At 41.1% G+C, this 24551-nt stretch overlaps 1 protein-coding gene and 1 long non-coding RNA gene across 2 annotated transcripts; one reads left to right on the forward strand and one right to left on the reverse strand.

The window, feature by feature from the left end:
- Nucleotides 1-2429: 2429 nt before the first annotated feature.
- Nucleotides 2430-4991, reverse strand: prl (prolactin; the record flags this gene model as incomplete). Its single annotated transcript, XM_080511880.1, has 5 exons — nucleotides 2430-2621; nucleotides 2836-2910; nucleotides 2997-3104; nucleotides 3909-4021; nucleotides 4949-4991. The coding sequence occupies 5 exons, from the start codon at nucleotides 4989-4991 to the stop codon at nucleotides 2430-2432; spliced, it is 531 nt and encodes a 176-aa protein (XP_080368006.1).
- A 4647-nt stretch (nucleotides 4992-9638) lies between these two features.
- On the forward strand, nucleotides 9639-22687 carry LOC308141500. The gene is made up of 4 exons (XR_013936977.1): nucleotides 9639-9774; nucleotides 12064-12225; nucleotides 21088-21198; nucleotides 22361-22687. It is a non-coding gene; the product is annotated as an uncharacterized lncRNA (long non-coding RNA).
- Nucleotides 22688-24551: the final 1864 nt, after the last annotated feature.

The following is a 24551-nucleotide window of genomic DNA, read 5'->3' on the forward strand; positions in this document are numbered from 1 at the left end:
AGGGCCGGAGCTCAGCTCCTTGAGGGGCGGGGGGCCACCAGCCCACCCTCATTGCCACCCTTCGGGGGGGGGGGGGGGGGGGGGGGGGGGTCTTCTATCTCTCCCCTTTATTCGTAAATAAGTGTCATGTCCACACTGGAAACGCCTGAGTCCATGCTACATCATGAAAACTACTCAAAATGATGTAGTACATATGCCAGGCCTATAGGTGGCGCTGTAACAATGCCACAGAGATATACCAAAAATGCAGAAGAAGAGATCGATCATGCAATAACGGAGAAATGGATAAATTTGTCATATCGCCTTATTAAACCAATCAGCATCAGAAGCTTCTGCAGCACACCTTCATATTGACAGCACCAATATATTTAATTAAAGGTATACAGGAGGATTTTCAGGAATTTTAGTAAAGAACCGCCCTCTCCACCGTTTGAAAAAAATGCGCATGCGCAACGCTGTACCTGCTCCCGGGACGGAACGCCTACTAAAACGCGTGCGAGAGACATGCACGAGCCCAGTTCTCCTCGTGCACGCTCTGTTTACAAGTCACAAGTCGGCATCGCTCACATAAGCTCACTTTACAAGAAGATTTGCACCAGAGGGGGTGAAACTGTGTAAAAATGTCCGAGAATAATGCGTCGGGTCGGCCACCGGCATGATGAGGACCGTGTGGAGTGAGCTGCGTGCAGGAACGAGCACGTACGACGGGCTTATGTCATATATCACCAGAATGATTGACAATTGGGAGGACCAGTTATTTTGATGATCCACCCGGAAGAAGAAAATCCTCTACTATACCTTTAATTGATTTATTGATGATTAACTGATGCTGTTCCATGAAATGTCCTTAAATCAGGGCTGTCAAAATAAGGCATTAATATCTATTAATATACCACTATCTTAAATCTGATTACAAATGTTAGGGTCACATCAGTGTGGATAAATGTTTGTATTGAAAAAATTAGTTTTTTGTTAACATAAACTGTTAAATGTGTTTAATAAACTTGTTAAGTGCAAATATATTCCTTTCTTTCGGGAGACTCTTTGATCATGCAAGGCAAAATGGGATTGTTGAGATTAAAATTAGTTAACTGTGATTAACAAACACAGCTATTATGTGATCAATCTGATTTTTAAAGAAAATGTAATCATTCCACAGTGCTACTAGAAATGACTAGATATATAGAGAAAGAGCATGCACAGCTTCTAAAGGTGTGTGTCCACTGGATACGGCAATTTCTCATATGCTCGATTCCCAGTTAAAGAAAAACAACACATTCTTATTTTGCAATAATAGATTTTTTTATTTTTTTTTAATGATTATTATTCTTGCAGGATTCGAAGCAATGGGCATTGCATTCTGTCAAATCTAAAGTGCAAATGTTGCAGGATAACATCCGTGAAGCGCTAGGTTGGAAGAAAAAGTTATTCCTTAAGGAAGCTGCTCCGACAGGCTGCAGTTAGAGTCGTCTGGTTTCAGCTGAAGAAAAAGATAAGGTTGAGATTTTACTGTGAGTGCCAGACCCGCTGGGTGACAATGACTGGTATGGTGTATTTAGCGTTAAACCATAAATTGAATTAATCTCCCATGTAACCAATTTGAAAAATTCAAGAACAAACATGTCTGTGGATTAAAAAAGCATGGATGTTGTTTCACATGACAAAGTAATGTGTGTTAAATCCCAATGTCTCAAGAAGATATCATAAATTACTTTTGTGAAGTTGAGTAGTAGTCCAAAAGCAAATAAAAAAGAAGAGAATGTTGTGACTTAAAACAATTTTGGCATATCATGTGACAATAATAAATATTTAAAAATGTGGTCATGATGATTTGGTTAAAAATAATCTTGTGCTAAAACTGCTGAGCTCGAATTAAATATGATTACATTCCTGATTAGCGGTGGCTGCCACGTCAGCACATTGTGCTGGATGGTTTTTACAGTCACTTCATTAGATATTTTAAGAATCCTGTTGCGTTAAATTACTATTTTAGTCCCTGAAATGACCAAATGACCCATGGAAAGAATTACCGAAAGGCTCCAGATCATAATTGCAACTCGTCAGAATATTGGGCAAGACAATCTTTTGCTGCCAAACATCACAAAAAGACCTGAAGGAACCTGGGAAGGGAACCTCGGTTAGAGACACAACCTCAGGTTCAGATTGCGTCTCTCAAAATACCAAATTGAAACCTTGATATCTTGATCTAGTGTATTTGGCTCTATTATTTTTTGGCCCGATGGCTGTTTTACTGGTGAAACCACATTTTGAATTTGCAGGCGGTCTTGCGTGTGCTTCACATCTCATCCCTATCTTCGCCCTGGAGCGCGCCGCAGTGCCTGAGCGATAAAGAACAAAGTCTACGATAGCGTCCTAGCATGTGCCGATTTGCAGTTGGCAGACGGAAGCAGCTCGGCTTCGTCACTCTTTCAGCACATCTGAGGGTTGGTCTTCGCTGCCCGGCAGCGCAGGACCTTCAGGAAACTGTCGATCTTGTGGGAGTCCCGACGGAAGCAGGACAGCAGGAAGTTGAAGTTGATCAGTTTGGACATCTTGTCCTGGCCGAGGTCGTTGCCTCCTCCGTAGGGCAGGACGGAGACGGTCCGGGCGTCGGGACCCATCTGAGGGCAGAGGGAGGCGGCATAAGTTAGTCATAAATGCACAATTAGCCAAATTGATTTTCCGGTGTATCTGATCCACCGTGCTCATCTCTAAACCAAAGTTACAACACAGACTGTTGTTTTGGGGCCGGTATGCCGGTGGCACTGAGAACATGCTGGTTCACCATTTCCATCAGCATCAGATCAGCACACCCCAGCAAGGAAATGTTGCTACTCTCTGCTGTTTTTTTTCAAGGGGGTCCGCCCAGGCCTGGAGCAAGGAGCGAGCCAATGACAGCAGGTCTGACTCCTGCGAGAGAAAACACACCAAAGACGGAGGCGAGAGGATGAGTGAGAGAGAAAAAGAAAAAAAAAAACGATCGAAGGCTGACTTACCGATACTTGCAGGGCTTGCTCCTTGTCGTTGGGAGTCTGGAGAGCGGAGGTGTGGCACATCGCAGGGCGCGGCATGATGATTCTCCCTATCGGGGGGAAATGAGAGTCCTGGATGGGACAAAAAGGATGACTGTCGTAACAAAGCTCGTCACGTCAGAGTCAGTGCTGAAACGAGTGACGGCCAGACGAAGCGTCATGAAGCACTTTCTTTAGTCTCTGACTCCACCAGGGGGCGCTCTCGGTTTGAAGATGGCGGCTGAAGGGCTGGCAGTGAAATGTGTTTTCAAACGTTTGTTCAACACACAGCGCCATCCAGTGGCTCCAGAAAATATAGGAAGTGGTTCATGAAGCTTCATTTGGTCATCACCAGCTGAAACGAGTCACCGGCGACAATCGGCCGACACGATGTAGAACAGTGAACAATTTATTTTGAACTTACCTATTTTTGTCGACGTGTTTCGACTTTGGACTTGTTTTCAAAAACATATTCTGAACTATATTTTCAACAGTTTTAAATGTTTCCAGTTTTTCTTTTACATTACCGAACATCTTATTCCTCCCACTTTGATTTTAGACGCTGATGCCCCGTTTTCACAACGTTTTCAAGTGAAACCTGAAAACATCTGTTGTGTTGTTTTGGGCGTCCGTTTCCATGGCAATGGTGTTCGGAGCCTCTGGAAAGGCAACTCTTTGAAAGAGGCTCCCATGGTGGAACTTTTCAAAACGACTCAGTGGAAATGACGGAAAATGCAACTTTTCTGAAATGCTGCTACGCCGCTTGTTGCAATACCGGCTGTAGTAAATGTTTCTTCTACACATACGTGTGGATATTAACAATAACAACAATGGCGGCCACTGTTATTTCTACTAGAGAAATATGTCCAATCATATCACACACACACACACACTGACCAGCTCCTGGCTGAGCATGGTGCTGAGGGCGTGCAGCTTGTCAGAGTGCTGAGAGGCTCGGTCGAGCAGGTCCCCGATGGGGATGGCGCTGCACGTCGCCATCATGTACAAAACTGTGAACATAAAACAGAGGTCATTCAAAAAACAAACAAAAAAAAACCAAATAATAATAATAATTTACTTCCACTTTAATTTTCTTTAAAATTTATGATTACAAGATTTGTCACACTGCACTTGAATGAATGATAACCAGCGTTGAAAATGTCATAAAAGCTCTTTTTAAAAAGCAGTGGAGTCACTTTACGAGTTAAACCACCATGTCTCTAAGCTCAGAGTGACTGATCTGTTGATTTCTGCTGGATTTAGGCAACTTTTGAAGTGTTGAAGAGGATCTTATTACACAGCAACCCTTTTGTCCTTTACAAGGTTTAAACCCTTTGCGGTCACTTTCAACTTTGTCTTGTTTTTTTTTTATCTAAACTAATCATCATAACTTGACAATTACACAACACACCGCTTTTGTAATGAAAAACATGGTTTCCTGGGCACTAATAAGATGACGCATCAGGATTGGGAAAGCTTGTGAAAAACATCCATTGAGTATTTTAGCCCTTTTAGATATCGATTTAATGCTCAATGGTGAAATACAGTGTGAATTGTGAGTGTCATAATTGAAAACCTTTTTTTTTTAAAGACGTAAATAACATTTAGTTGCATGTTTGTAATGCTGACTCTAAAAAGACACAAATGTTCAAAAAAGTATATCTTTCAATCAAGTGTTGAAATTCACTATTTCTATGGGCATGTTTCTGATTTTGGGATAATTGTTTATACTGTTTTGTAATGAAAAACAGTATAAACAACTTGTACTGTAAGAAACTGTGATTGTTATATACTTTTTTCAAGTTGCTTTTTAATTCAAGATTACCACATATTTCTCATCCCCAAATCTTTAAATTTGCTCCCTTCTGTCTCCTGAAACACATCAAGTCTTTCGTATGATAAATAAAGCACTTCATTTTTCTGATTCATCATCTCACCTGTCATAAAGAGCTTGCATCCATTGTTCCTCCTGTGAGCCATCTCTCTCTCTTCTTCGATTTATGCTCCCTTCTTCTTCCTTCCTGCTCCATTTTGCCTCCCTTTTTATAGTTTCCTGGCTCCAGTGGTTTGGTTATGCAGCATTTGGGTGAACGTCTGATAATTGTCTGGAACTCGCTTGGACCAGTTTTTAATGAGAAACATGGTGGTGGAGCTTTGAATGGATGCAGCAGTGTGTGTGTGTGTGTGTGTGTGTGTGTGTGTGTGTGTGTGTGTGTGTGTGTGTGTGTGTGTGTGTGTGTGTGTGTGTGTGTGTGTGTGTGTGTGTGTGTGTGTGTGTGTGTGTGTGTGTGTGTGTGTGTGTGTGTGTGGGGCGTGGAAAAAGAGTTCCCTTATGATTGTGATTGAATGGTTGCACAGAAAACGTGAATGTGCAAACAAGCTTGTGAAATAATGCAGTGATGTTAATTCGACATTATTACTGGTTATTGTTATTACTGGAGGCCGTGGCACAGCTCCTTTGACCTTTCACCCCCATCTGCTGTAAGCAAACGTAAATAAAACATGATTTAATTTCCTAATTAGATGGAAAAACTGACAAACTATCCCTCAGGATACTCTGACGTGATGAGAAACGCTCTCTCTCATTACCCCCCATCCACATATAACCATTATATTCCATTAAATGTTACTTTTTTTTGTATTTGTATATGAGATGCTACAACTCTAGTGCTAATAATCCAGCTGCGTTGACACTGTGCAGACCTGAATAGTACTTATATTTTAAATTAAACACACATCCATTTAAGATATCTACCGTTGAATCAGCCAGCACCGGGACACCAGCTAATATTATGACTCTTCATGTCTAAATAACCATAAATTATGTACCGTGTTTCAAAATATGTAAACAGTAGTATATTAACTACATAATTATGATTAATGTCACATGAAAATATAATGGTTAAATGTGCATTTGCACCGAATTCAAGGCACTACTGAGTGTCTGAGGATTAATAAATACAAATTGCATACAAACAAAATTAAAGTAGTGATGACTGCATGCTTTGTTATGATGATGCGAATAATAATAATAATAATAATAATAATAATAATAATAATAATAATAATAATAATAATAATAATGATGATGATAATAATAATAATAATAATAATAACTATTTAATGATAAGAGGCATAATTGAGCTCCTGCTAATTGGATGTTTTTAATTTAATCTGTCCTTCCCTTCCAGCAGAACTGGACGTTCGTAATCTGAGCCTCCTGCTCCAACCCAGTGGATTAGCTTGTCCAATATGTTGTCGCTCACTTTCTCTTTTTTCTTTCTTTCTATCCTCTCATCCCAGTGTTTCCACCTCCGAATCTGGTTCTGCAGGTTTCTTCCTGTTGAAAGCCAGTTTGTTTTCCACCTTCCCTCCATGCTTGGCCAGTTGGAATTGTTGAGTTACTCTCTATAAAAAGGTCACATGACTGCATTGTAATTAGTTTTAATAGATGAAATTGTAGTTTATTTTTTAGCTACTCACTGTAACTGATGAAGCCTTTTGAGTGGAAAGTTGAAGTTCTTCAAAATTCGAAGCAACTTCACCTGCTTCAATTGAATAACGATATGAAGTTCAAATGTCTAAATGTGTTTCGATTACACTTGAATTCAGCTCTAAAAATGTTTTAATAGCATAATGAATAGTTAGAACAAAAACATACAAATAGCACACAGTGAGGATGAAATGTTTTTAAAAAAACAACAACAACAAAACAAAAACAAAAACAAACATTCATACTAAAAACTGCAGAAATTGTGTCTTGAGAAACACCAGGCAACATTTTAACCTGAAGCAGAATTGCAATGAAGAGAATTTCCGAAGTTGATGCAGGGAGGAAAAAAAATGGTGTCAAAGTCAATTGATTTTTTTTGCAATTTTTTAAATCCTGTAAAATATATGGACTAGGTTCTTTGCAAATTGTGATTTTCTGTCATTTTACTGGCCTTTTCTACTCACAATGGCGTTTTTAATGTTTCTTATAGACAGCAGTTGTCTCAAAGACTATAAGAGGAGCTGCGTGGTGTTACAGATCTGTGTCAGTTATGGGAATAATATTTATGGTTTGCACTGTGGTTCAATTGAACTGGTTGCGACATTGGACTGTTTCAGATTATTAGTGACATCTGGTGGACATGTGTGGAAAACAATGTCATAGTCACTCGGTCCCAGCGTGCAGACAGGAAGCATGGCTTATTGAATATATAAGGAGTTTGATGAAAAACTTCAACTGGAGAGTAATTGGTTCAAATAAAGTTGAAAAAAAAATACGTTTTTCTACTTCAATAACATATTAAATCATTGAAATAGTATTTTCCAATTAGCAAATATATGAAAATGACGCATGTTTGATATTTTAGAACATCGTTCTCAATAACAGATGGCGACAAGTACAGTCATGTTCCGTGCACCAAGTCACGAGATACTTATTATTTATTACTTATTAGTTATTTCTGGTAACTAGTAAAATAACTCCACCAGTTTTTCAAAACAGAATTTTGAGCTTCAAAAATCAACTGATAGATAACAATCTGAAGCAGTTTGAAACTGAAAAAGTAGTGAAACCACAGTGTGCTGACATTAATTTTATGGTCTCAGATACATTTGGTTGGAGACAAAATGTTATTATTCCAAACTGGGGGCATTCACTGCAGGATAAGTTACGTCATCCAACCCCAATAATCAAACGTGTAAAAGAACGAGAAAGTCGTGAAACTTCACACACACGGACAGATAATTCAGGATCTCTTTTCTTGCATGTGAAGTGTGTGAGACACGTCAAGGTCACGCCTGTCCTCCGGGTTCAACAGGTCCCCTGTGTCCTGTATTCAGAATTTCCCATAAGTCTTGGCTTCGGACCTCCCTCCAACGTGAGCGTGCCACACTGTAAAAACTAACCCACTGCTTCAACTTGTTCATCCTTTGAAGAAACATTGACGCCCCTTGAACAGATTATTATTATTTATTATTTTCTCAACACTGCACTGACCTACTAGGATTCGATGTGAGGCACAACGCAACGTAGAGCCTGACTGTGAACCGAAAAGAAATATGCAACATAGTTTTCCAAGTGTGGATCACATTTCCATTCAGCTCCCTGTGTACTCCGATTGAACTCAACGAAGCTCAGTGCAACCAATCACCTTCAAGAGTCACCTCATCAGTAAAGAGGACTCACCTGGATAAATGGAGTCCACCTGTGCTTCATTTCTTCTCAGTATAAATAGTGCATGACAGACAGGTCACGGATGAAGTTGTAGAGAAGTTTAAAGCAGGGTTGGGTCAAAGAAAATCATTCAAAGTTGAACTTTTTGGCCAAAATTTAAAAAAGAAAAAAATTAACACAGATCGTGTGTCTGACATGTGTCTACATATATAGATGTATATTATATTTTAGTACATTTACTAATTTTACCTAAAGAAAGAAGTTTTCCTGTTACCAACATTTTTTTTTTAGGGTTTCACTTTTATCTGAGCAAACATATGTGAGAACTTTAACCAACTTTGAGTTTTAGTGAAATTAAACATGTTATATCAGTTTATCTGATCTGTTAAAGTGGATTAGTTTGCTGTGTCCCGTGTTCTGTCCTTCAATCTCTATCAATGACCCAGTGGTCTCAAACATGGGGCCCAGAGTCTGAAACCGGGACCCACCAACACGGTCAAATCTGGCCCCAATAATGAAATTGTAAAGAGTCAAAACCTGCACCATTGAGGCCTAAGCTAAGAGCTCCATGCATTCAAATTGAATGACCCGCCTAAAGCGTTGAGCTCCTGTAAATATTTTCTTTTACGTTCAGCTTGACATTTTCTCTACACGTTGCTTTTCAGCTGCACCGACGCTGCATAATAAGCCCAGGCGACTAAATCCTCCATTTCCTGTTTTACAGTGCAGCGTCCAGCCTTTTCCAGTCAGCCTACACCAGCACACATGACACAATGCACATGTATACGCAAGCGCATGCGCAATCGATGCAGCCGTCTCATATGTAACCACCTACAAGACTGACTTTCAAAGATCCTCCGATCTTTATCGCCGCCTTTTCCAACGCGGCCAAACTGCTGCAGGCGAATGCTTGCGTGTTGACCGGAAAACAATTTATGTGGGTGTGTGAGTGTTTAAACATGTGTATATTGTTATATGGTGCAGAGTAAGCATGTAGCCTGGAGGTTTTGAATGCATACACAAGAGCAAGAGGGAGAAAGAGACCTTCAGAGAACAGAAGTGGATCAGGAAGGGGATAAATAAGGGTTGAAAGGAATAAACAGGCTTGGACATTGTGAGCGCCACCAGAGTCGTATTTCACAATTTTATGGGCTGAAACGTCGACCTTGCCGCAGTCTCCCACAGCCAGCCTGCATGCAGTGTATGTGCCACACGTGCACTGTCTTCCACTCCAAGTCTGTCTTTAACCCTTGTGGAATCTCAAACAGGGGCTTCTTCTTTTTTAGTCCGTTGCTCTATGCGTTCAAACTTCTTTTCTGCCCCTTTCTTTGCTGCCCTCCCTTCAAACACCTCTGCCTTTGTCTCTCGGCTCCGCATACATTGAGTGCACACACATGCACACACATGCACACACGCATGATCATAAACCAGAGTCTGCACACACCCCCTTCCACTGAGATCACACTCACTACAGAGCAGTCTGCAGCCCGTCAAAGTGCCCCTTTGCCTTTTTTTTCCCCCCTTGCTCTTCTGACTGCTGCAACACAACTTAGACACTTTTCCAGCAACTCAGGACCAAGACGTCCCATCTGCAGATAGGTAGGAATCTACCACCACTTGCACTCTTCATACGAGCTTCTTTCCACACAGGAGGACCCTCGTGCTACTTAAAGTACACGGTGTTCCCTCTTGTCTAGATGCACATGAGCTCACATGGAGGTGAGGAATTGGCTTCTGATTGAAGCTCATCTCTGTTTGTTCAGAGGAGAAGCTCCTGCTGCCCTTTGAAAACTTTTTTTTTTCTTTCCACCTGTACTTTAAAGACTCTTTAAGTTTTTTTTAACGTTTTTTTAATTTTCATATTGCACTTTTATGCTTCTTTATTATGGATCATAACGTGTACCTGTTTTATTTCGCATTTCAATGTATGAGAAAGTGGATGACAAGAGGGTTTTTTTTTTCCCATGCAGGAAGTTAATTAGTTGACATTTGATGCTGATGTAATTTAGAGGCACTTTGCTCAGTGGAATATGAATGAGGGGGAAGGAGGAGTTCAGGAACTGGGACAAACCAGTTCAAGTGAACGTGTGTTTAAGGTTAGGAGTGAAGAGAAAGCTGGAACATGGAGAAAGAAAAACATTTCTTTGAATGAGGCTGTAAACATCAAGGAAATGCCTTCTTTATGTGAGTGTTTCCCATTCCTGGACCCCGGGATCCACAGCTCTGCATGTTTTAGGTGTCATCCTGCTCTTCTGCACACATTTCAAAGGAATAGGTGGCAATCGGCCCCCTGCAGAGGTTGATGACAACTCATTTGTCTGAGTCAAATTGAAGCAAGGAGGCATCTAAATCATACGAGGTTCAGACTGGTGTCAGATTTAAAGGTCTTCGGTCGGTCACATTTACCCATAAGAAGAAAAAACATGCAAAGGTTGACGTAAAAGAGGTTTATGTGCTTGTTGTGGTTATACATTTAAAATTCAATCCTTGCAAACAGCTTTTTGTGCTTCACAAAATACCGGTTGAAGCCTGTACGCCAGGCAACAGTTGCCCCGGAGCCAGACTCCTTCAGGTTGTTGCATTACATAACAACTAAGACACAGTGGCACTGATGTTGTAACGTTACACAAGCAGCCATAATGTCTCGCAATGAAGGATAATGGAGGACGACCCTGAGAAGTAGGTTGACGTCCCATTAAAACTACAGAGAGCATTTAGAAAAATGTTCTTCTCGCTACCGAAGGAGGAAAACTGGTTCCACTTGTTGCTAAATACCTTTTACTTCAGCATGGACAGCCGCTGTGAATGTTGTTACCAAGAGAAAAATCCTCTTCCGAGAAAGCTGAGAAAAGACCAAAGTTTAGACAATAAGTCAAAAAATAGAAAAAAATTCCTGTAAAAGTAGTGAAAAAAAGACACATTTTTCAGAGTTTAATGCCATTTCCCATTGACAATGTTTGGCTGTGAACTGTGTTTCAGGCCCAAGACAACATGTAAAAGCATAACTTTTCTAAGTTTTATTTGTATTTCTAAAAGGTGAGAAATGACTACAAATCTATTGATGGTCAAAGTCATTTTTATGTCAACCTTTACCTAAATTCTGAAGGTTCCCAGTCCTGACGTTGACCTTGAAAACATTTGCGATGCAATTTTCAAAGCCATAAGAAAACTCTTTGTACTTATCTTGCAATAAAGCAACACATACTTTAACTAAACTACATCGAGACACAAATTTGAAATAATACAGGCCTTTTATTGTGTTTTTTCTGGATCATATTTTCTGACCTTTGTTGAATGGCAGCCATGTGCTGCCATGAGCTGCAGAGATGCTAACTGCACAAAGTGACCACTAGATGGCAGCTGTCAATTGTAGAAGATCATGTAGAGACACTGCACGTAATTACAATCATGCTACACACACACACACACACACACACACACACACACACACATTCTTAGGCACCTTTAAAGCCGGTGTCTCGTCCTAACTTGCATTTCTCCCTGCAGTGTTATACTTTTTCCTCCATGCCTGCACTCTGCTGTTGGTTTTGGCGCCCTGCTTCCATTAAAATAGCACCGAAGGTAACAAAGCTCACGATGAGCCTCAGCCAACCAGGAACCCCAACCGCCCCCGTTCTTCCTGCCCTCGTTTCACAATCCCCCTCTTCTGCAATTCACTCCGGGTCACTGCCCCTTCACCCATCCTGCACCCCTCCGCCCCTCCCCTGACTGCTGTGTACACACGTGTGCTTGACTCTCACATGTTATATCTCCACCCACCTCCTCCAGCACTACCCTCCCCTTTAGCCAACCCGCTCTTATCTCCCTTGTCTCTCTGTCTCTCTCTCTCTCTCGCTCTCTCTCTGTTGGTGGGACTGGGATCTACAGGCTTTCAGAGGACAGGAACAGGACAGGACACACACCCCTGACACCACACAGCAGCAGCACCACCAGCACCACAGACATGTCCGACTCTGAAGCCGCCGCTGCCCCCGCTGAGGCCCCCGTCCCTGCTGCTTGTGCGACCATCAAGGCTGACCTGGACAAATGGTAGGTGATGGCTTGCATGCTGCAAAGGGATTGTGTGCAGATCATAAATGTCCACAACCGTCTCTTCCACTTCAGCCAAACTTGGAGAACATGAGACGAGAGATAGACCATGAAATCAAGTTGTTGAAATATTTTTTAATTTCTTTGTCTTAGCTTTCACTCTTTCGATGCCTTCCATCATTTGTCATTTGTGATGTTCACGCAGCGAAACCCTGAGCAAAAACCCGATCAACCGAATCATCTGTGAAGTGCTTGACTATTCTGTAACAAGCTCAGAAAAAGATGCAACAATAGCAAAAATTCGCCCAAAATTTTTCCTTCCTATTGGAGAGATTAGTTGAGATGAAACGGCGACCTCAAATGCGCCATGTTAAAATGGAGTCTCTTGAAGCGATGCTTCGGTTTGCAAGGAAAGAAAAAAAAACAAAACAACCAATTGTCCCCATTGGAATGTAACTGAATTTGACATCCTTGCTGAACACGACAGTGGAAGTTATGAAAACTTGGGGTACCCCTTGTCGGGAAGAACAATTCTGAGGGGTTAATGATGTGTGGCGGTGGGGTGATGTCTGCACGCATGGATGACGCCTGGGAATCTGCTCACGTCACTTGCCTCCCGTTCCCCAGAATACCTTGCGTTAGCTCGTTCTGTTCGTCCCTGGTGTATCCTTCAGACGTTCGCTGTGTCAACGGTCAGGGACACCGGTATGGAGTTGACTTCAGCCGATGTGTAAAAAGATGAAATTACATAACACTCCAACACATCAAACCACTGACAGACTTTACGAGTCGGCATCAAGCTCGAAGTAGGAGAATTGTCTCTCGTCATTGGATCACTTCGCGATATCTAGAGATGTAGCTACAAATCCAGATTCTTCAGATTGTAATAATTGCATCTTTTTCATGGGACAACCCAACATTATGACAATGTGTATTGCTTCTTGTCTGGCGAACACTGTCGGGTCTTGATAAGGCGTCAGCATGTGAGGCGTGCAGATAAGACGGCAGGTCGCACTTGGGGAGGAAAGCAAGGCGTGCAAGGTTGGCTAATCATGTGCTAAAGTTGTACAATTGCCAATGCTGCACCGAGATGCCTTTGACACTTTAGTTGGACAGTGTTCTATGTTTAGGGTTTACATAGATAGATTCTCCCGCGCTGGTTTAGCTGTTCTGAAGACGATTCAGTCTTTTTTTACGAGCACTTCTGGTATGTAGCAGGGCTGTTTGGCGGCACTTTTTCATGTGCGTGGGCTAATTCTGGACTCTCAGAATTGCTTAGCATAACAACGTTCTTGATAAACTCTGAATATTTACGATACTTTGAATTTTGTTGTTTGAGGTATCTGCAGTGTCTAGCGAATACGGAGTTTATTGTATTGCATTGAGACTCAGGAAATTGTGTTGCCATTCCATTCATAACTACATTGGATGAGAGTGTGCAGACTTGCGGTGTTAAGGTCAAGTACCACTTTACAGCCATGGCAAAGTGGATTGTCAAGAACAGCCGTCCTGTCAACACTGCGAGAATCCAAACAGAACCTCCTCAACGCATTCCCACATCAAAGGTTCATAACCAACATTATTTTCTCCATCATTTCTTGATCTTGCCAACAACAACATAGTGACACACCCACAGCAAAACAGCAAGCTGATTTCTTTCATATGAGCTGTTTTACTGAATCAATAGATGGTTAAGATTCACATTCATAGCATCCCTGACTTGAATAAATGTACAAAGCCATTTTTTTCCTTTCGTCTGCTCTAACAGACTCACTACAATATGCTATGAGGAGAATTACTTGCAAACTCAGATCCAAGCTCACCCGAAAAAACTACAATCCTGCAGAATTCATGAAGCATGCAGAACCTTTGGCAAAGTTGTTTTACAGACTGGAGAACAATAAACACCAAGAAGTTAGCAAGGATTAAAAAAAAAGAGAGAATATGTGGAGCAACTAAGAGAAGGATTGCACTTTTATAGTTTTGAAATTGTGGTTGCTTCTACGTTGTATTCAATCCCACTGTCAAATGATTACGTGGAGAATATATGAATGCAGCTGCTCTCAGCTGAACATATCAGCAGGAAGACAGTCGGGCAGCAGCCACATTTGTGTGGCTATATGACCCTGCAGGTATGTGTTAAGCCGCCAGCGCTCATCTTAAGGCCACAGTCGTCCCATTTGAGTATCAATAAACTTGACCTTGCTCGTACCGGACCTTTCTCAAATGACCTCTGCTTCCTGTGATGTCAGATTTCTTTTCACCAGAAAAGAGAATATCATGTTTATGCAGAGCAATCAGATGTGATCTATAAAGTGTCTTTATTGAACGTTTAAGCAGGAAGTGATGTGAACTTGGAATGAGCTGCCACTTGAATCCGTTTTGCTGTTTAGTTTTACAGTTTTTGCCCGACTTGAGCAATCTGCTCTTTGGGTTAAGTTTGTGCCATTAATTTGACTCTATCAAGTCAGTTGCCGACACACTCGCAACACAATAGCTGTTAGCCTAGCGGTATGTCATTTAGCCACTCGCGAATGAAGCAGCTCAAGGCTATCCACCATTTCATTCTCCTAGAAGCTGTTTAGATTAAAACTAGAGCCGAATCAATATTGAGCTGATATTCCCTAGGTGAAGAAAGAAAGACTTCCTATTTCAAATTTTTCTATTATCAAAATTTGCGAGCAAGCCAGTGAAAAGGGTTTGTTCTTTATTAACCCAGAAGGTTGTTTGGAATTCCTCTCAAAACCGAGGCTGTAGTTGAAGATTTGATAATTTATTACACTATGAGAAGAGGTTTAAATTCGTTCATCTCAAAGCAGCGATAACCAGTGAGGAGCTCTTTGGGCAAATTTCAATGCAAAACATTTCCCGCTTATAGATTCTCGACCTCGTGCGTCTTTGCCCGTCAAGCATGTTCCCTAGTTTCCTTTGTTACATGTGACCATGCGGGTAAATTTAATACGCTGACAGTGACCTCTTCTCCGGGCAGGCCTCGCTGCCAGTCAAACTGACCTTTTGGAAAACTGCCAACAACAGAAACTTCTTTTTCTACCACTTGTTTTTTTAAGTTTTTTTTTTTAATTTATGGTTGTTGAAAATATTTAGATGCATGTTATATCCTAAACTATATTCTATTCTTAGTTTTATTCACGTGAAACAGGTTACATTTCAAATTTGGACTCCAGCCTCCGACTATAAGTGGTTCCCTCGTTAAATCTCCCAAAGTGTCGACATAGTCAGAAAACCCTGACAGGCCTGTCTGGACCTTCGCTTTGATTCCGTCTAGAACCGATTCTCACTCCAGCTATAGATCGAAATGGACTTCACTTTGTATAATTAAAACCAGAACTCCATGTATGTATTAATAGACGGCTGGATGGTAAAGAACATGGATTGAAGTGTGTCCAAGACAGACTGTACGTGCAGGATACTATGACATCCTTGACATGTTCCCGGCTGTGGATCATGTTTCTGTTCCACCTGACACCTGCTCCTTCCCACCCGGAGCCACCCGGACGAGCTGAGGCCCCGCACCCAGCCGCGGACACACGGAGGCAGCCATGTTGGATTAAGGCCTTCATGTCAAGATGACAAACAAGTTTCAAAATCCCCCCCCTGCATCAGGTCGAATCCTTTCAACACACATTTATGACATACTTTTGATAGGATTTTTTTCAAAGAGATGAGATTTTCACGATATTTTTCATTTTAAATAAGAGTGTGAGTGACAACCTTGTCAAGGTCACAAAGGCAAAGTCACACAATGAAGTGTGCAAGTGAAGCTTTAAAGACATTCAAATTAATTCCTGCTTTCGATGTGCTTTTCTTTTTTTTATTATTTATTTTTCACAACCTAACAATCGACAGGATTCATTTGAATAATAAGTAAAAGTTTAGCTCGCGAAACATATTTTAAGCTTAAAGTCAACCTCTATTCCAAAAAGTGTACATTGGTGTTACATTAACCTACATTTTTGGAAAAAACACGGTTACGATGCTGATTAGTGTTTGGACCTCCGTACTTTGACACTGTGTTACCTTTCATGAGGGACGAGCGTGAGCACATGTTCACATTCGGGGTTTTCCTCTCTGTTACCGGCTGCCCACGGCTATATGTGCAGACATGTGTGTACATTCTGGCCTGTGGAAAGCGTGCTGGTTTTATTCATGGAATCTGGTGACTCGACACAAGCCAGTAATCTGAGTGCCGTGTCCGACTCCAGCCTCCTTCCTCTGAATGGAGTTACACACACCAGCACTAAAGTGTCAAGTCGGTATTATTTGATTTTTTTTGGGGGGGGGAGGTTTTCTTTTTGTGTGTGTGTGTGTGTGTGGAAGCATCTCACCAGTGTGGGAGGAAATCCTTAAGGAGGTATTATCTTGTTATAATTTACAAAAGTGTTTAAAATCCTACCCAACGTTACAATATAATCACGTTCCCAAAATACCTTGATTTCTTTCACTGTGACTTTTTATTTTATTAACATCTGTTTTTGGATCTGGTCTGATAAATTTGTGTTGTTGACATTAAAACATGCATTCATGTAAATACACACACACACACAGATGTGGTTGGGGAAAAAAACTGAGAAAGAGACATTCACACAAATTCTCTTGACTTTTAGACCGTGGGAGCACCTGGTAAAGACTCCATACAGGGAATCCCAGAAGCCTCGACTCCAACTGGGTATGAGGAGTAATTACTACCCCAGCAAACAAGAGTTTATGACAGCCGCTCCAGGCAAGAGCTGGAGAGTTGTGCAATAAACAGGAAAAAATTCCAAAGAACATTTTTGAGGGGAAGGTCTTCAAACGATATATATGGAGGAGGGGTGGAAAAGGTGATCTTCCAGGGGTTTGCAAACCTCCCTCTGTACACTTCTTATGATGATTTATGCTTCCACTATCCTGTGGAGTAGACTGCATCAACCCCAAATATCAAAAAATGCATTATAATCAACTTCATTTGGCAATTAAAACCATCATCTGCTGATTTAAAACAAGTGCAGTGAGGATTCGTTTGTGTTTCGCTGCATTGTTACACAAAGTGCAAAACACTCTTCCCAACTTCAAGTAGATCATCAAACGATGATGTTAATTCTGCATTAACATCCAATAAAATCTATTAATGGCCAGTGATCATATAAAAACATTATATGAAGGAGTGACTTCCATAATGACGACATGAGAGCAATTAATAAGTCCATGACAGGGCAAACAGAGAGACAATCACATAATTAGAGTTGTCGATCAACTTTAAATGCCCATGTGCAGCGTTTCATATTAATGTATACATTTGTTTTCGCATTGTTTTTAGCAGATGCATTTCATGTTTCTCCCCATAATACTGTCAAATGCTGAATTACAGCCATTTCCAAATCTCCAGATTATCACTAGAAAAATTATAAAATCTTCTGTGTCCCAGCCAAACCCCAAGACTGAGATCATCTTTGACTGGAACACTTGTTATAGAAACAGAATAATCCATCATGAACATGGTGTAATGGCAATAAAGTCCATTTTAATAGCTATCCACTTTAAAAAAAAAAAAAAAAATCATTATAATTCATTACAATAATTTTTTCATCACAGCTGAAATCTTATTGCATTCAAAGAAGTCACAATCATATTAAAGGTGTAATTTAAGGTCATTGGGTTGCCCACATTCCAATGCAAAACCAACTTCGTAGATTTAAAAAAACTAAAAAAAACTAAAAAAAGTATCTGTGCATATTAGACAAATATATTCAAATTCACCGTTCACAGGACACATTCAATACTTTCAGGGGCAGCCAGTTTGAAAAAAGAGATTTAATCCCTCTTTCATTGAGAACAGCCATCAGCATTGTTACATGACCTTCAAAAAGATTACTTGGTATTGTAATGTCTTCTGTATATTGCGGCAGTACATGAGGGGCTAAACTAAGAATAGATCTGATAAGCAACCCTCACTCGGAAGTATCTTTTTAATTTTTTTGGTAAACTTGTGAACTTATATTGATTTGTAAATAAAGAGTAATTCTCCAAAAATTTTATATTTAATATTTACTTAGTCAATTCAAGAAGACAATGACACGCGAACATGATCTGTTGACTACAGTTTAGCCCCTGCATCATGTTTTACCGCTGAACCTGCTCGGCCATCTATTATTCATGGCCGTCCCGGAGGACCGAATACGACGAGCTCCGCCTGAATAATTCACAATTTATGTCCTGGTTGTGCCTGAGTGAAGGATGGTGACGTCACGTCACTACCCCTCGCTTCACCCCTGCACACGCGGGGTCAGAGCTCGGGTTCTGGATGTCCTGAAAGTGTGCCTCCGGTCTCCTGAAAGCGGGACTATGCATTACGCGAGGGAATTCACCGGATCAGGACGACCACGAAAGCTTTGCTGGGTGACTCTGTGACGTGACCTCGCTCGGTCGAGCTCGCCCTCTCAGGAGGTTGCGTGATGGCAGTAATGATGACATCAGCTTCAGCCCCCCCTCCCTGCCGGCTTGTGCATGTGACCACCCGGCACTGAGGACTTAATCCTCACGTTCACTTATTTAACATGCAAGCAAGCATCTTCAGGACAATATTGATTCAAAGCTGTTGATTTGAGGAGTGTAAACATTGTGGCTGCTTTTAGATTACAGCTACAGCCATGTTGTGCGTCTAGTTTGAACAAAATACACAGCTTCTCAATCGTTTTCTCAAGCTTTAAAGGGACACACACGCATGTGTGTGTACGTGTGTGTATCGTGGATTATGTGAGAACACACCCTCGGGGTTGCTGCTGATCTAATGTCTGGTGCATCAGTGCGTTGCATCAAGCGCAGGCACTCATCGACTCTGCCCATCCAAGCACCCACCCTCAGAAAAGCATCCGCACAGTCTACACCCAGTCCAATGGATCCCATTGACCTCTCCAAGCAACACACACACACACACACACCATTTGCTCCATCTCTACTGGCAAACTAAAGCGCTGAATGATAATCTGCTGCAGCCAGCTGTGTGTTACATCACGAACAGGCACCCGGCCACAACACAGAGAGATAAAGCAGCAAATATGACCCTCTGAATGAATGTGGCACAGTAAAGTGAATCGACGACGATCGCTTTCCATCATTTTTACTGCCGCAAAATGAAGCCACACCACCACTGGATTGCAGAGTGAAAAACCTGATGCCATTGCATATATTTCTGCGTGGCTTCTGATTGCAGGATTGTTGGTTGGAGCCTCAGTTTTATCTTTTTATTTTGCCTTGCACAAGTGTCTTTTATTCATCCTCTCAATTGAAAAAGAGCCAGATGGGTTGCAGCTCCATTGATATCTCTGTGTAAATGTCGCATTGAGGCCTGAAGACACTTTGAGACTGGCAACAAGACAATGTGCTCCATAAGTGAGGGACGTTAACTTCTTATCTTTGTGCTCTATTTGACGCTCTTCAAACAGAAAGTCCCTTTCAACTTCGCTCCTCAAGTGGTAATTCAGGTTCTTCATAACTGAGACAACATTTCTTTGTTTGTCCTGAAGGGAAAACCTGCAAACTTTGCTCCAATCAACTACATATTTGAAAACCAATGAACCCAAGTTTATGAGATCTGACTTGTAAGACTGCTAATATATCACAGTTTGTAGGTCACTTAATACATCATCAAAGATTAAGAAGAAATTGATGTGTTCAGGATGCATGCGTATTCAAAAAACATGTTGAAACTTAAATGAAGCTGACTCAAATATATCACCTGGGGACAGTGAGAAACCAGACCTCTGATGCCCCCTCTTCGTCTCAGGAGGAGCTGGTGCATTGTGGGTAATGTAGTAGAAATCGTCAACACTTTTTGTGTTTGATCTCTTCATTTTCGTAAAAGGCAACATTTAATCACTTTAATTTTATTAAAAGCTTTACCAAAGTGTGAATTAAATCACCATAGCAAGTCCCAAGAAAGTTGAGACATAGCTTGTTCACTGGAGATTCTAATATTTCTGTCACTCTTAAAATAAAGATAAAATGTATTTAATAACAATAAAAAAAATGTTTTATACATTTCATATTGCATAGAGTTTACTGAGAAATGGAGGAGAAAAAACAAAATAATAAATATGCCTAAATAAAAGTGAACACACTTCTAACAATTGAATACATATCGAAGATTAAAAAAGCATGTCACAAGAAAAAAAACTGAGAATTGATATACTAAAGCAGACGTATGTTTTCTATCAGTAACTTAAAAAGTGTGGGGGCGGGGGGGGAAAGAGAAAAAATGATGAGTTGCCCTGAAGCTGAAGGAGGAGCCAGTCATTGTCGGCAAATACTCATTTAACTTGCATCTCCTCCTCCTCCTCCCTCATCTTCCTCCTCCTCCTCTTTAACGCCGTATCCTGTCATTGCAGCATTATCGTGCCACCTCCCTCCCCTCCTCCCTCCCTCCCTCCCTCCCTCCCTCCCTCCCTCCCTCTCTGATGTCCAGTCAAACAGATGGGAGTATGCACATGGCTCTGCTCTCTTCACCTCCCTTTTTATCTGCCTCAGCTTCCTCCCTCCCTCCCTCCCTCCTTCTCTCCCCCACTTTCGCTCCATCAACCTAATGCACTGTGTCAGTGTCGGCTGCTGTGTTCACTCCTGAATGGGAGACTGAAATAATCTCTCTCTCTCTCTCTCTCTCTCTCGCTCTCTCTCACTCTCACATGTCCCTTTGTATGTCGTTTGTATTGAACCTTCATTTCCCTCCTCAGATTGCTACTCCTTTTACAATGATTTTACTCGCCTTTGAATTTGTTTTGGCCCTTCCAGTATCAGACCTGTCACTGGCATCAGTCCTCTGAAAAGTGCGGCTCCGTCATTTTAACACAACCTTGTTGTTTCTTTCAGCGTGGCGGAGAAGGGAGCTGAGGGTTGCAAAGACCTGATGGAGGCCTTCGCTGCTTGTGTGAAGAGTGCGGCTGAGGGGACGTCATGAGGGGTCGCCCTCCAGCCTCAAATGTAAGAACTGGTTAACTCCTGCACAAAATTACCCAAAAAAATGTAACTTAACAGTCTTCTGTTGATTTACAGCAAAGATGCAACGAATATAAACATTCAGTTGTTCCAGTGTCTTGTTTTACTAACGTGACAAGTCAAAATGCATGCTGATGCTGATGATCGGTGCCATTTTTAATGTTGTTGCTCCCCCAAGTAGAAATGTAGCTACCTGTACCGTAAACTGCTAAAGTAGAGTTTCTATTGGGCCCGAAAAGTTTAATCTGGACATGACACAAATCTCCACCATAGGATCACATTCCTGAAAGAATAAAAAAAAAGCTTTAAAATCCATAAATATTCAACCTTTTAACAATTATTCAATCATGCTGCTGCCATCTACACTAAATACAGTATACGTTTGTAAGGTTGTGCTTACAAATAACTTAATAGGTTATGAGTCGTACATGTACATTATTATTCATTACAAACTTTTCACTTCATAGACAATGAATGAATGAATGGTGTGTTTCGGTTACAGTTACAGTTTCAGTGCAAAAGCTTAATTTTGTGCATTTAGTTCATGGTGCTTTTAAGTTCCCACAAACATGTTTTTTTTTATAGTTATTTATACAATAATATTGACGAATACAGAGCTGAATATTAATCTTAATTATTTAATTCATTCTAATGGATGCTTTTGTTATTGTATGTTACTAATCAGTTCACATGAGAGCAGCAAGGGATTTTGGTAACTATTCACAAATGCCAAAGGGTGTAGAAGTTTTCAATGTCATGGTAATAAAATTCACATCGAGACACATTTGGGAACCTTTTTATGTTTGAATGCAATGATTTTCGGCTAAATGCTGTATGTGCATTAACCGTAAGTTTTGCTCAGTGGAAATAATAACGAAAAACAGATATCTATCAAATAGTTGTTATCACTTTACTTTTGGTTACCGGTACTTCATTTGTATTTATGTTTTAGCTACAGACTATCACAGCACAGGGAGCCATTGTACCATAAATGACATTTTCACATCAGACGTCCTTCTTAACGCAATGGGGCTCAAAGAATCATAAATTAATTGTAAACAATCTGCTGTGAAGTGCTCTCATTGAGCCGAGCTCGAATTCAGGTTGCGTCTCCTCATCATCTCATGTCTCATCTCGTCTCCTCCAGGTCCACCGCACTGACTCCTCCAAATTCCCAGCATTCCCTTCTGCACAACAGCACTGGACTGAACGATGACAACAACAATGGTGGCGATGTTGAAGATGATGATGATCATAGCGTGAAAAACACTGTGTTGATTCGGGCTGAGTTTGGGATCTGGTGGCAGTAACCACAGTTTCCTCCCCCCCTCCCTCTGTTTTAGCCTTATCTGGTGTCCCTCAGTCTTCCCACCACTCCCTTTCTTCTTCTCTCTGGCTGACATGCAGTACCTGGGCAATTCCAGTGAGCCGATGGGCTGTGATGTAAATTGTCGACTTGAAATGAAAACTTATAAATGGAAATAAAAGTATCAAATAATTGGTATAAAAAGAACTTGTGGTTTCTGGCCTTTTCTTTTGAGATGACCGGACAAAGATTAATCTCTCTATACATGTCAAGTGTGTGAAAAATCCATCCATACGTTTATTAGTTTCAACACCATTATTGTCACAAGTAAATTTTAAGTTCCATGATGTAGAATTATGCGATACTGCTTTTGGGTCATTGGGTGGCAGTGTTGAGTCACTTGGTGTGAGTTTTCACCTTTCGTTTCTCTGAATGTGAAATGATTATGTTCAATGATCGGATCAAGAACTTTATCAAGAACATTATCCTAAAATCTTCACATCAGCACACGGTTAACTACACGCTTGTCACATAAACTAGATTTTACCAGGACCACAGTCTCATGAAAACAGCTGCAAAATATGAATTTGCAATTTTGACTGCAGTATGATTGATTTGTATCCTACGTAGCATTAGCATGAACGAGATCTGCTAACAGAGCTCTCAAGCTATTGCAACTTGTCTGATCTATCTGACCAGCAACTTTCTGTCTATCTGATGTATATGGAAAGTAGAGAAGAACTTTTTCTTTTCTAACTCGTGTTTTTTGAGGGGGAAAAAAGTGTTTTTGTTTTGAATGCAGGGATTGACAATGAGCAGGATTCTAATTTACTCCTTCTAAATTCAGATCAGATATAATTGTAACTCAACACACCATCTTGTGGTAGAAAGTGATATTGCGACACACTTCAAGATGACCTTTTGGGCCTTTTGAAAATCAGCATTACTTTTCTTTTTGGAGAATAATCCCTTAGGCTTATTAGCTTGCACTTGCTGCTCTGCCGTTTCTGACCTACCTTTCTGCATGAACAGCCTGAAGGTCACATGTCAGGACATTGTTCTTTTGAAGGAAGCATGCATGACAGGAAAGTTCAGTCATTTCACTTTCCAACTGCCAGCAGTGTGCAAATAAGTTCAAGTTCCCCACATGTTGCATTAAACTACAGAACAGAAAACGAATGTTTTTCGACAAACAGATTAAAGCCATCGGTTGATTGGGTTGTAAATTCAGTGTGCCTTGACAGAAGCGCTGACAGGTCGTCCAATAAACTACATTCATGTGCTGAGTGATCGTGCCGGCCGGGCCACAGAGCCGCTCATGGACATCAATACTGTCAGCTGTCCGTTGGACTGTCCTGGTCCTTCCTCGGGGGGTAAATTCAGGGTTTTCTACATGACACCAACACATTCCCAGTTTAGTCTGTCCTCTACTTTCACACTTTCATGGTCAGAGGTCAAGATTGAGCTGTTCACGCATTACAAAACAACGTCCTGGAAAGGATTTGTAAGGATTTACCCCCAAAACTTGAAGAATATGAAATGTTTTTCCGAGACAGAAAATGCTCCTTGAAGCATATTTTCCCTCGTTTTTTCCTGTGACGACAGTGTCCACAAGAGGGAGTTAAAGCCACTCTGTGTTCCCACTCTTAGGTTTTACAGCTGTGACAAGTTTTACTGGACACTTTGTGTTCAACATAGTTTTCTTGAACACAGTCCAGGTGATGGAACTCGTTGCATGTGTGCATACAGTACATACTGTATATATGTGCCTGTGTAATCAACCTGCCATGTTTCCCAGAACATTCCCACACACACACACACACACACACACACACACACACACACACACACACACACACACACACACACACACACACACACACACACACACACACACACACATTCTTTATCTTTATTACAGAGCACGAGAAAGAGCCGTATCAATCATTAATTTCCATACACACTTTGAACACACACACACAGTCCATGTGGTACTTGGAAAAGCAGCAAGCTGCACGGCTCTGTGCTTGAC

The sequence above is a fragment of the Blennius ocellaris genome (assembly GCF_963422515.1).
Source record: "Blennius ocellaris genome assembly, chromosome: 16".
In the NCBI taxonomy this organism is placed as follows: Eukaryota; Metazoa; Chordata; class Actinopteri; order Blenniiformes; family Blenniidae; genus Blennius; species Blennius ocellaris.